General features: G+C 46.5%; 1 protein-coding gene across 1 annotated transcript; it reads right to left on the reverse strand.

Annotated features, from left to right (window-relative positions):
- Positions 1-1,241: 1,241 nt before the first annotated feature.
- LOC130126355 (gastrula zinc finger protein XlCGF48.2-like) lies at positions 1,242-8,526 on the reverse strand. The gene is made up of 2 exons (XM_056295833.1): positions 8,290-8,526; positions 1,242-3,438 (listed from the first exon to the last, which is right to left on the reverse strand). Exons 1-2 carry the CDS (start codon positions 8,471-8,473, stop codon positions 2,339-2,341), a joined length of 1,284 nt encoding a protein of 427 aa, XP_056151808.1. The 5' UTR covers positions 8,474-8,526; the 3' UTR covers positions 1,242-2,338.
- Positions 8,527-12,829: the final 4,303 nt, after the last annotated feature.

Raw genomic sequence — 12,829 nt, forward strand, 5'->3', positions numbered from 1 at the left:
GCTCAGAGCCCCGGTCAGAGGAGAGGTCAGACGGGGTGCTAAACGGGGCAACCCAGGTCCCCATGAATGCCCAGGGTACCTAAGTGAATGCCGCTGATGAAAGTGGGATGGCATCTGGCGATCGAGTCGTGCTGTCCATCGAGTCGTGCTGTCCACCATTGTAAGGAGGTAAGTAAAACCGTGGGAGTGGGGCAGGGGGCCCACAGGGTCCATGTTTTTACGTGGTCGAACCTCCTTTAGAAAACCGAGAACTGCAACATGGGGGCTTTGGTGTGGTGGTGCACTTTAGAGCGCTGGCACTCCACGCAGGTGTCAGCCCAGTCTCTCGTGTCTTTTTTGAGCCCATGCCAGATGAATTTGTCCGTCACCAGTCTTTGAGGTGGCTTTTTGCCCGGGTGACTCCCGCTGGCCGGGGACTCCACTGGCCGGGAGAGGCCATAGACAGCATCAAAAACACGCCCCCTCCATCCAGTGGCAATGACAGTCTGGGGCTGACCCATGGAGACGTCGCATAGGAGCGTGGTACCAGCATCGTCGAAAGCCACATCCTCGAACTGCAGCCCTGTGACAGCCGTCCTGAAAGCCTACACGTCCGGGCCTGGTCAGCTGCCATGCATCCGCAGTCAAGTCCCAAGTGGACGGCCCCTGCGATGGCACAGGAGAGGCAGTTGGCGATGAGGTTGGTTTTTCCAGCAAAATGCTGTACGTCTGTGGTGAACTCCGAGATGTATGAGAGCTGTCGCTGCTGGCGGGCGGACCACAGCTCAGCCACCTTGGCCATGGCGAAGGTCAGTGGTTTGTGGTCCACAAACGCCATGAACTGGCGGGCCTCCACCAGGGAACGGAAGTGTCGAACAGCGAGGTAGAAGGTGAGGAGCTCCTGATCGAAGGCGCTGTACTTCCGTTCACTGGGGCGTAAGTGTCGGCTGCAGAAAGTGAACGGCTGCCAAGCACCGTTAACCCACTGCTCGTGCACTGCACTGACTGCATAGTCTGAAGCATCCGGGGTAATGGCGATTGGAGCCTTGGGTGACAGGTGCGCCAGCATTGTTGCGTCAGCCAGAGCAGTTTTAGCATCCACAAATGTCTTGTCCCTCTCTGTGGACCAGTCCACATGTGTTTGGTGGCCTTGCCTTTGGTGGCCTTGCCCTATTAAACAAACCAACCTTGACCCTGGAGTACTCAGTAAGTTTCCATCATGCTCCAGCCTTTTTTATTTCAAAATACTTGGAAAAAAATCAAACCTTAAAAATGTACCTCCTTTATTTCCAACAACAATCTTTTTGAGTTGAGAACACGTTTTCTTAACGCAGTTTCTCTTGACAAAACAGCAGTTTCATGTTTTTTTCCCCCTCTACATTAAAAGTCACTGTGGATACAATGAAGCGTGGCTTCTACATTTCATAGCCAGCATAAAACAGTAATTTCAGATTTTATCCACAAAGCAAACTAGGGAAAAACATGTTAATTAAACAAGATTCCTGGGAATGAAACAAGATTCCTGGGAACAGCAACATTAATTTGGAGCCAAATGGTTCCTTTGTACTGCATTTGAGTCAAGCAGGTTCGGTTGATTTAGTGTGAATACAGTACCTTAGGTTTACTTTGGTAAATAATGCTGCCTTAACCACTCTCATTGGCATCTAAAAAAGTCTGGTGTCAAGCACAGAAACTCCGTTAAACTGAACAAATTCGTGGCAGGCTTCTCTGTTAACAAAAACGTTTGGTAACACTTTAGTATGGGGAACGTAGTCACCATTAATTAGGTGCTTATTAGCATGCAAATTAGCAACATATTGGCTCTTAATTGGTCATTATTACGTACTCATTAATGCCTTATTCTGCATGGCCTTATTATACAACCAGTAAGCCATTAACTATGAGTTTTCCCTCTATAACCTCAGAAGTATCGCTTATTAGTAGTACCATCTCAATATGCTTTGCTTGGTGTGGACTTTATAAGGTGGTAGTACCACAAGAAGAGTTATTCTCCCTTACTAACACTTAATGAATATGGTCTGTTCTTACATAACAAAACACAAAACTACAAGTGTTCATAGTGTTAAATTACTCTAAATTAAGTTTTTGTTACTTAGAATATGTTCCCCATACTAAAGTGACCTCTTGATCATTACTAATTCACTAGTAATTAAGTTTTTTTATGTTCCCCATACTAAAGTGTTACCAAACGTTCTTTTCTCCAATGATGCGGGATGCAACATCCACCTCAGAACTCTAGCGTGATCATCAGGTCAGTCCGTTGGACACAGATTTACGTGATCTAATTCTGGCGTGTGGACAAAGTAAGTTTTTTCACAAGATGAGCTAACTTATGATGTTATCTATGAAACGTCATGTGTTTGCTATGACTGTACTTATGGGTAAACCCTTTACCACAGACTGAGCAACTAAAGGGTTTCTCTCCTGTATGTATTCTCATGTGTGTCTTCACATGCTCTCTTTGAGAAAACCCTTTACCACAGACGGAGCAGCTAAATGGCTTCTCTCCTGTATGAATTTTCATGTGTCTCTCTCTATCTTCTCTTCTTGAAAAACATTTAGCACAGGCCGAGCAACTAAAGGGTTTCTCTCCCGTGTGTCTTCTCATGTGTGTCTTCATGTGTCCTCTTTGAGAAAACCCTTTACCACAGACTAAGCAACTAAATGGCTTTTCTCCTGTATGGATGTTTGTGTGTCTCTGTCTATCTTCTCTTCTTGAAAAACCTTTACCACAGACTGAGCAACTAAATGGCTTCTCTCCTGTATGGATTCTCATATGTCTCTCCGTATCATCTTTTCTTGAAAAAACTTTACCGCACACTGAGCAACCAAATGGTTTTTCTCCCGTATGTATTCTCATGTGTGTCCGTATACATCCGCTTTGAGAAAACCCTTTACCGCACACTGAACAACTGAAGGGTTTCCTCTTAGTAAATCTCTTGTGACTTATGTCATTCTTTGTTGTGTCCAATCCTGACCGAGTTTTTCTAGTCTTGTTTAAACCATCACTACTGTCATCAGTCTCACTTTCACAACCATCTGAAGAGAGGGGCTCTCCCTCGCTATTTGGTGGTAAGTTAGCAGCTGGATCCAAGTTGCTGGCTGGTTCTGATAGTCCACAGTCCTCTTCATCAGGTTCTGTTTTGATCTGATCAGTTGAGGTGCTATCTGAAGGCTCTGCCCTTCTGTTCTCCTCAGTTTGACTTTGATGAAAATGTGAGGACTGAACTTTCACCTCACCAGTTTCACTCTTAACAGTGACAGGAGTGAATGTCAACACCTCCAGTCCTTGAAGCTGCTCTTCTTCCTGACTGCTCCAGATTTCCTTCTCTTCCTCTTTAATGTGTGGGGGCTCTGGCTCCTCCAGGACTAGACTGGGGCTCCACTCCTGTTCCTCACTGGGAACCTCCTCTTTACAGTCAAATAGCTGTAGAGGATCTAAACACAGGGAAAATAAAGACATATCAATGTTAGTTCGACTTGTACAGTTACTAATAGAGGTAATCACAAAATGGCATATCACTCAAAGCACCGGTGAAATATTTATTCAGGCTCTCTCCTCCATACCGACCCTCTCTCAGGTCTCAAGTCAATGAACTTGTAGATAATTCTATATCTAAAATTACAGATGTTATCGATACTATTGCACCCGCTAAGGTGAAGGTGGTCTCTGGTAAGAAAGATCGCCATGGAGATGTGCTACGCTGGTCAGAATAGAAAAAAAGAGTGTCGTAAAGCTGAATGCAGGTGGCAAAAGACAATTACTGTTCATTATGAAATCTATAAAGAGAGACTGCGCATTTCCAATTTGGAACTGAGAAATGCAAGGCAGTCTTACTTCTCTGACATCATTGCCAGAAACAATAATAATGTATGTGCCTTGCTTTCTACTGTCGACAGGCTAAGAAACCCCCCCAGTGGCAGCTGCCTCTGAATTTCTATCTACCAGGGCCTGCAATAAATTTGCCTCCTTCTTTAATGACAAAACTCATATAATTAGACAGGCAGTCAGAGCCTCCATACTAGGTACAGGGCATGTGCTGTCCCTAAAGCCACCTAAAATCAATTCAAATAACATGTCACAATTTGATCCCATCAACCATAAAACCTTGGGGGACATTATACAACATCTGAAATCCTCCTCCTGCTGCCTGGATATTCTGCCACCACGCTTTTTTTTTCAAAAATTCTAATTGCATGTCCTCAGACCATCTACAAATTGTCAACACTTCTCTCATGTCTCTACCCACAGGCCCTGAAAACTGCAGTCATCAAGCCACTTAAGAAAGAATAATCTAGACACTTCACTAATGAACAGTTATAGGCCCATATCAAACCTCACGTTTCTGAGTAAAATCATTGAAAAAGCTATTTTTTGGCACTACACAACAGTTTTGATGTCTTCCAGTCAGGATTTCGACCACACCACCACACTGAGACTGCTCTTATTAAGGTCTTTAATGACATCCGCTTAAACACAGACAGTGGCAGAATCTCAGTCCTGGTATTATTAGATCTCAGTGCTGCATTTGACACAGTTGACTAAAACATATTACTGGACCTTTGGAAAACTGGGTGGGACTTTCTGGCACAGCACTTAGCTGGTTTGAATCCTACTTAAAGGACAGGGACTACTTTGTGTCTATAGGTAATTACAAATCTGAGCATACAAAAATGATCTGTGGAGTTCCCCAAGGCTCCATTCTGGGGCCGCTTCTGTTTAAAATCTATATGCACCCATTAGTCCAGATTATGGAAAACAACAAAATATGGTACCATAATTATGCAGACGACACACAGGTTTACATAACCATATCACTAGGGGGCTATAATCCCATACAAGCACTGAGTAATGATTGGCAATTATGTAGTATATAATCCAGTGAGTCAAGTAAAAGACAGTACAAGCCTGTTTCATGCCATAAGCAATCATCAGCTGTATATATATATACTATATATATATATATATATATATATATAGTATGTGTGTGTGTATATATGTATATATATATGTGTGTATATCTATATCTATATATCTATCTATATACACACACACACACACACACATATATATATATATATATATATATATGATATATAAGTGTGGTTATCCTAACTGGGCATTTGTTAAAGCCAGGAAGATGCCCAAACAGTGCAGCCAATTGAAGAGAGAAGAAGGACAATAGCTGTCTAAGTGTAAACCAGCGGTGATTCCGTATGTGGCAGGAGTGTTGGAATGGTTGCTTTCAAACCCCAAAACATGCTACACCAGAAACAGGTCCACCCCAAGGATTGGGTCCCCCGGCACAAACAGAGCAATATAGTGTACGCTGTTAAGTGCCAGGAGGATTGCCATGACTTGTACATCGGGGAAACCATACAGATGAAGGCCAATAGGATGGCACAACACAGGAGAGCTAACACGTCAGGGCTGGACTTCACAGTCTACACCATCTACAGGCCAGTGGCCACTTGTTCAAAGATGAGGATGTGCACATCCTTGATAGGGAGGAACGCTGGTTTGAACGGGGAGTCAAAGAGGCCATCTATGTGAAGAGGAAACAACCATCCCTGATCAGATTGGGGGGGGGGGTGGCTAAGCGTACGTAAGGGTAAGGCTGGATCCGAATATCTGAGTAGTTGGATATTCGTTCGTTGGGTAGGTATTCGGTTTCAATTTTGGGATTCGGATATTCGGGGGTTTTCTTGTTTTGCTAAATGTAGGCGATCAATGAAGGTAAACTGTACATACACTATACATTTATCAGTATCAGCCCATTCTCGTACTTCTTGTACTATATTTATACTCTTTAATTCCACTGTTAAAATCTGGAAATATAAACTGTCTCAGCTGCGGCGCCCGACGTCCCTCTCACGCACAGCAGTGACGTCATGCTTCAGTTCAGCTTGGCTGTTAAGGGGAAGATGCAATGCCGAAGACTTCAGCTGGGTGGCGACACTTTAAACGGAGCGATGACAAGGCAGTGTGCCAATATGCCATTTGAAACGGGCCTACCACGGTGGCACAACACGCATGATAATCCACCTGAGTGCTGTAAGCAGTAGGCTATTCTTACACGGTGTACAAACCGAGACTATACTAGCTAGCAAACTTAGCTTAGCTCATGTCCCTTTTCCAAGCTGCTTTTGTCCGCCATTCAAAGTGTGCTCAGACTTGATAGCAGCATCTCCTCTAACTCCTCCATGTTTTAGATGGAGAGGCCAATGAGAGCGGATGCAGCGTGACTACAACCACCCTACACTGTGACTGTATACTCACACGTGCCGTGTTCAGAAGGTCGTGATAAAGAAATGCTACAGTAAAAGGTCATAACATTCAGGATTGTAGTAATCAGTTAAACAGTGTGACACCACAGTGTCGGGCTGTTGCCATTTCTTTGTATTAAGGAGGGAGGAGCCACGGTAATTAAACAGAAATTTGAATCATAACATTATAACCACAGAATCACACATGCCATGTTCAGAGGGTCCAGCCATCCATCCATCCATCCATCATCCAAATAGCTTATCCCAAATGGGATCGCGGGGATGCTGGAGCCTATCCCAGCAGTCATTGGGCGGCAGGCGGGGAGACACCCTGGACAGGCCGCCAGATCATCACACACACACACACACACACACACACACACACACACACACACGGAAACGGTGGCTGTGGCGCCCCCTAATGGGAGCAGCCGAAAGTAGTAGTAGTGGTAGCAGTACTACTAGTAGTAGTGGTGGTAGTAGTAGTAGCAGTAGTAGTGGTACTAGTGGTAGTAGTACTAGTAGTACTAGTAGTAGTAGTGGTAGTAGTAGTACTAGTGGTAGTGGTACTAATAGTGGTAGTGTTAGTAATACTAGTAGTACTGGTAGTAGTAGTACTAGTAGTGGTAGTAGTAGTGGTACTAGTAGTACTAGCAGTAGTAGTGGTAGTAGTAGTAGTAGTACTAGTGGTAGTGGTACTAGTAGTGGTAGTACTAGTAGTACTGGTAGTAGTACTGGTAGTAGTAGTAGTGGTAGTACTAGGGGTAGTAGTGGTACTAGTAGTGGTAGTAGTGGTGGTGGTACTAGTAGTAGTAGTGGTAGTAGTACTAGTAGTAGTGGTAGTAGTAGCAGTAGTAGTAGTAGTGGTAGTAGTGGTACTAGTGGTAGTAGTACTAGTAGTAGTAGTGGTAGTAGTAGTACTAGTGGTAGTGGTACTAATAGTGGTCGTGGTAGTAATACCAGTAGTACTGGTAGTAGTAGTGGTACTAGTAGTGGTAGTAGTGGTAGTGGTACTAGTAGTACTAGCAGTAGTAGTGGTAGTACTAGTGGTAGTGGTACTAGTAGTGGTAGTAGTACTAGTAGTACTGGTAGTAGTAGTAGTGGTAGTAGTACTAGTAGTAGTAATGGTAGTAGTACTAGTGGTAGTAGTAGTGGTAGTAGTGGTACTAGTAGTAGTAATAGTAGTGGTAGTAGTGGTAGTGGTACTAGTAGTAGTAGTAGTGGTACTAGTAGTAGTGGTAGTGGTACTAGTAGTACTAGCAGTAGTAGTGGTAGTAGTAGTACTAGTGGTAGTGGTACTAGTAGTGGTAGTAGTACTAGTAGTACTGGTAGTAGTAGTGGTAGTGGTAGTAGTGGTACTAGTAGTACTAGCAGTAGTAGTGGTAGTAGTAGTACTAGCAGTAGTAGTGGTAGTAGTAGTAGTAGTGGTAGTAGTACTAGTGGTAGTAGTGGTAGTGGTACTAGTGGTAGTAGTGGTGGTGGTAGTAGTGGTAGTAGTAGTGGTGGTGGTGGTTATAGAGCGTGACGTCACAGTGTCGGGTGTCCAGAGCGGCATACATTAAGGAGGGAGGAGAGCCGTGTGATGGAGCAGAAAGTGCAGCAGCCAGGTTGCTGAACGGTTTCATGACAGACCAACACGCCGTACAAACATGGAATCTGGACAGTCACCGTTTCTTTTCTTCTTCTTCTCCTGATCGAGGGCGTTTACTGTAGTCTTGAAAAACGAACAAACAGCGCTCCCTACAGGCGACACATCGTCACTTTAAAGTGGAACGACAATTTCTTATCAGAAGCCGCTGGGTAAGAAGGCAACTTGGGCGTCGTGAAAACACCGCAAGGCTTGGAGCACTGTCGCTCCCGTGTGCCCCAAATTCACCCCAACACCACGACAACGCGCCCCACGCCTGAGCGCCATCTTTTAGCGCCCCCACCCCGTTAGCCCGTGTAAAGGAGCGACTGTGGCGGTGACGACAGGTAACGTCGTCTGGTCACCTGAATGAGACGAAGCGGTTTGCCACCGACCTGCGGCGCTGCTCGCGTCCTTCCCGTCTGCCAGCAGCCCGTGTTGGCGAGCTGCGGCTCTGCGCTGGCGCTCTAGCTCCTCCTCGTAGTCCTCCACGGTCTTCTCAAACACGCTGAAGATCCCCTCCGCAGCCGCGCTCAGGCGCTGCTGGACCACCAGCCTCAGCATCTGGAGTCTGGACATCTTCTCTCTCTCTTTCTTCTTTTTTTGCGACGACTTTCTAATCAATGTGTAACTGTTTCACCACACGACACTAGGCGCTTCCGCACTCTTCCGACTCCAACCAACTCCGACTCCAACTCCTCCTACTTTCTTCCTCTTTTTACTGCAGTTGGCAAACCATGAAAGGCGCATTATCGCCACCTACTGATCTGGAGCGTAACTGAGGAGACGTTTTATTTTCTGATAATCATCATCATAATCATAATCATCATCATAATCATCACAATCATCATTAAAATTGTGTAGCGCTTTTCTAGACACCCAGAGCGCTTACAAACAAACCAAAATTATATGGATTTAAAAGATAGATAAAAAGAAAATGTGATGAAGGGGATGCCAAGCAGCGTCCAGGTGGCGACCACCATGGAGACCTGGGAGGAGGACAGACTGCACGTGCACACAAGGGAGACTCGCATGACACCATTCACACGCACAAAGAGAGAATACAGTACAGTAGTACAAATATAACAATTCCGTTTAAAGAAATATACAAGGAAACGAATATATAAGTGAATAAAAGACAAATAACAAACAAGAAAAATAGATATGCCAGGGGTCGACAAACATAAATAGAAAGTGTATTAAGTGGAAACATTAGTTGGGGGCAGGCTCAGTTTTAGCTGATTTGCTTTTTGCTGAAGTTATTGTCTTAACATATAGCCCAATTTCTCTCTTGAAAATACGAAAGTACGTATTATGAGACTGTGGCGGCCGTGTTGCAAAGTGGGGACTGGTGTGAAAACTCTGGTGTTATCCAGAAGCGTGGTCCGTTGGTGAACTGCAGACCAGGGAGCCATGGTGTTGGGGGAAAAAACAAAAGCTCGAGGAGGACCAAGGTGATCGACGGACCAGGAGATGTCTGAAGAGACATGAAGCCAGTACCATACCTACATCCCCAGTCAGTGATCTTAACTGTTCTGTCTGTGGCAAACAGTGTGGATCGCGGATTGGGCTTTACAGCCATAAGAAGACTCACAAGTAACAGAGGCAGGATTGTCATCGTCGGACACGACGGACAACCTTAAGTAAGTAAGGTGTTGGGGATGAAATCCCCTAGGATGCGCAGCAGCTTGCCGTGAACCAGGTCAACGGACGTGGACTTAGGGGTGGTCCTGAGGCCCAGCATGACCCACGGGAGCCTGTTGACCCAGCTGCTGTCCTTAAGGCTGGCCCGAAGAGCATCCTTCATAGAGCGATGAAACTGCTCGCACAACCCATTGGCCTTGTGGTACGCGGTGGTGCAGTGGAGCTTCACCCCTAGGCTCTCTGCGACTGTGTTCCAGAGCTCAGAGCCCCGGTCCGAGGAGAGGTCAGACGGGGTGCTGAACCGGGCAACCCAGGTCCCCATGAATGCCCAGGGTACCTAAGTGAATGCCTTTGACGACAGTGGGACGGCGTCTGGCCATCGAGTCGTGCTGTCCATCGAGTCGTGCTGTCCACCATTGTAAGGAGGTAAGTAAAACTGTGGGAGGGGGGCAGGGGGCCCAGGTCCATGTTTTTATGTGGTCGAACCTCCTTTAGAAAACCGAGAACTGTGCCACGGGGGCTTTGGTGTGGTGGTGCACTTTAGAGCGCTGGCACTCCACGCAGGTGTCAGCCCAGTCTCTCGTGTCTTTTTTCAGCCCATGCCAGATGAACTTGTCTGTCACCAGTCTTTGAGGTGGCTTTTTGCCTGGGTGACTCCCGCTGGCTGGGACTCCACTGGCCGGGAGAGGCCATAGACAGCATCAAAAACACGCCCCCTCCATCCAGTGGCAATGACAGTCTGGGGCTGACCCATGGAGACGTCGCATAGGAGCGTGGTACCAGCATCGTCGAAAGCCACATCCTCGAACTGCAGCCCTGTGACAGCCGTCCTGAAAGCCTACACATCCGGGCCTGCTCAGCTGCCATGCATCTGCAGTCAAGTCCCAAGTGGACGGCCCCTGCGATGGCACAGGAGAGGCAGTTGGCGATGAGGTTGGTTTTTCCAGCAAAATGCTGTACGTCTGTGGTGAACTCCGAGATGTATGAGAGCTGTCGCTGCTGGTGGGCGGATCACAGCTCAGCCACCTTGGCCATGGCGAACGTCAGTGGTTTGTGGTCCACAAACGCCATGAACTGGCGGGCCTCCACCAGGGAACGGAAGTGTCGAACAGCGAGGTAGAAGGTGAGGAGCTCCCGATCGAAGGCGCTGTACTTCCGTTCACTGGGGCGTAAGTGTCGGCTGCAGAAAGCGAACGGCTGCCAAGCACCGTTCACCCACTGCTCGTGCACTGCACTGACTGCACAGTCTGAAGCATCCGGGGTAATGGCGATTGGAGCCTTGGGTGACAGGTGCGCCAGCATTGTTGCATCAGCCAGAGCAGTTTTAGCATCCACAAATGTCTTGTCGCTCTCTGTGGACCAGTCCACATGTGTTTGGTGGCCTTGCCTTTCAGGGCCTTGTACAGGAGTCGCATGAGTTGAGCAGCTCGGATGATAAAGCGGTGGTAAAAGTTCACCATGCCAAAGATTTCCTACACGGACTTGACAGTGAGCGGCTGCGGCAAGATCCCAACGGCGTCCACCTTTGACAGGAGGGGACCACCCCATCTTTGGTGATTCGGTGTCCGAGGAAGTCTATGGTGGTCAGCCTGAACTGGCACTTGGCTGGGTTGTTGATCAGCCCGTGCTGGCTGACTGAGCCGCTCGAAAAGTGTCCGGAGGTGAGACAGGTGTTCCGCTTAGTAGGTGCTGGCGATGAGGATGTCGTCTAGATACAAACCCCAATTCCAATGAAGTTGAGACGTTGTGTAAAACGTGAATAAAAACAGAATACAATGATTTTGCAAATCCTTTTCGACCTATATTCAACTGAATACACTACAAAGACAAGATATTTAATGTTCAAACTGATAAACTATTGTTTTTTTTGCAAATATTCACTCATTTTGAATGTGATGCCTGCAACACGTTCCAAAGAAGCTGGGACAGGGGCATGTTCACCACTGTGTTACACAACCTTCCCTTTTAACAACACTCAATAAGCGTTTGGGAACTGAGGACACTACTTGTTGAAGCTTGGTAGGTGGAATTCTTTCCCCTTCTTGCTTGATGTACGACTTTAGTAGCTCAACAGTCCAGGGTCTACCATTGTTGTATTGTGCGCTTCATAATGCGCCACACATGTTCAATGGGAGACATGTCTGGACTGCAGGCAGGCCAGTCCACCCGCACTCTTTTACTACGAAGCCCCGCTGGTGGAACACGTGCAGAATGTGGCTTGGCATTGTCTTGCTGAAATAAGCAGGGACGTCCCTGAAAAAGATGTCGCTTGGATGGCAGCATATGTTGCTCCAAACCTGTATGGACCTTTCAGCATTAATGGTGCCTTCACAGATGTGCAAGTTACCCATGATGCCATGGGCACTAACACCCCCATACCATCACAGATGCTGGCTTTTGAACTTTGCGCTGATAACAATCTGGATGGTCCTTTTCTTCTTTAGCCCGGAGGACACGACGTCCATGATTTCCCAAAACAATGTGAAATGTGGACTCGTCAGACCACAGCACACTTGTCCACTTTGCGTCAGTCCATCTCAGATGAGCTCGGCCCAGAGAAGCCGGCAGTGTTTCTGGGTGGTGTTGATATCTGGCTTTGGCTTTGCATGGTAGAGTTTTAACTTGCACTTGTAGATGTAGCGACCAACTGTGTTAACTGACGATGGTTTTCCCAAGTGTTCCTGAGCCCACGAGGTACCATCCTTTGCACAATGATGTTGGTTTTTAATGCAGTGCCGCCTGAGGAGTCGAAGGTCACGGGCATTCAGTGTTGGTTTTCGGCCTTGCCGCTTATGTGCAGAGATTTCTCCGGATTCTCTGAATCTTGTGATGATATTATGGACTGGAGATGATGAAATCCCTAAATTCCTTGCAGTTGTACGTTGAGAAACGTTGTTCTTAAACTGTTGGACTATTTGCTCACGCAGTTGTTCACAAAGTGGTGAACCTCGCCCCATCCTTGCTTGTGAACCACTGAGTCTTTCGGGGATGCTCCTTTTATACCCAATCATGACACTCCCGTTTCCAGTTAACCTGTTCACCTGTGGAATGTTCCCAACAGGTGTTTTTTGAGCATTCCTCAACTTTCCCAGTCTGTTGTTGCCCCTGTCCCAGCTTCTTTGGAACATGTTGCAGGCATCAAATTCAAAATGAGTGAATATTTGCAAAAAACAATAAAGTTTATCAGTTTGAACATTAACTGAATATAGGTTGAAAATGATTTGCAAATCATTGTATTCTGTTTTTATTCACGTTTTACACAACGTCCCAACGTCATCGGAATTGGGGTTT

The sequence above is a fragment of the Lampris incognitus genome, chromosome 16 (assembly GCF_029633865.1).
Source record: "Lampris incognitus isolate fLamInc1 chromosome 16, fLamInc1.hap2, whole genome shotgun sequence".
NCBI lineage: Eukaryota > Metazoa > Chordata > Actinopteri > Lampriformes > Lampridae > Lampris > Lampris incognitus.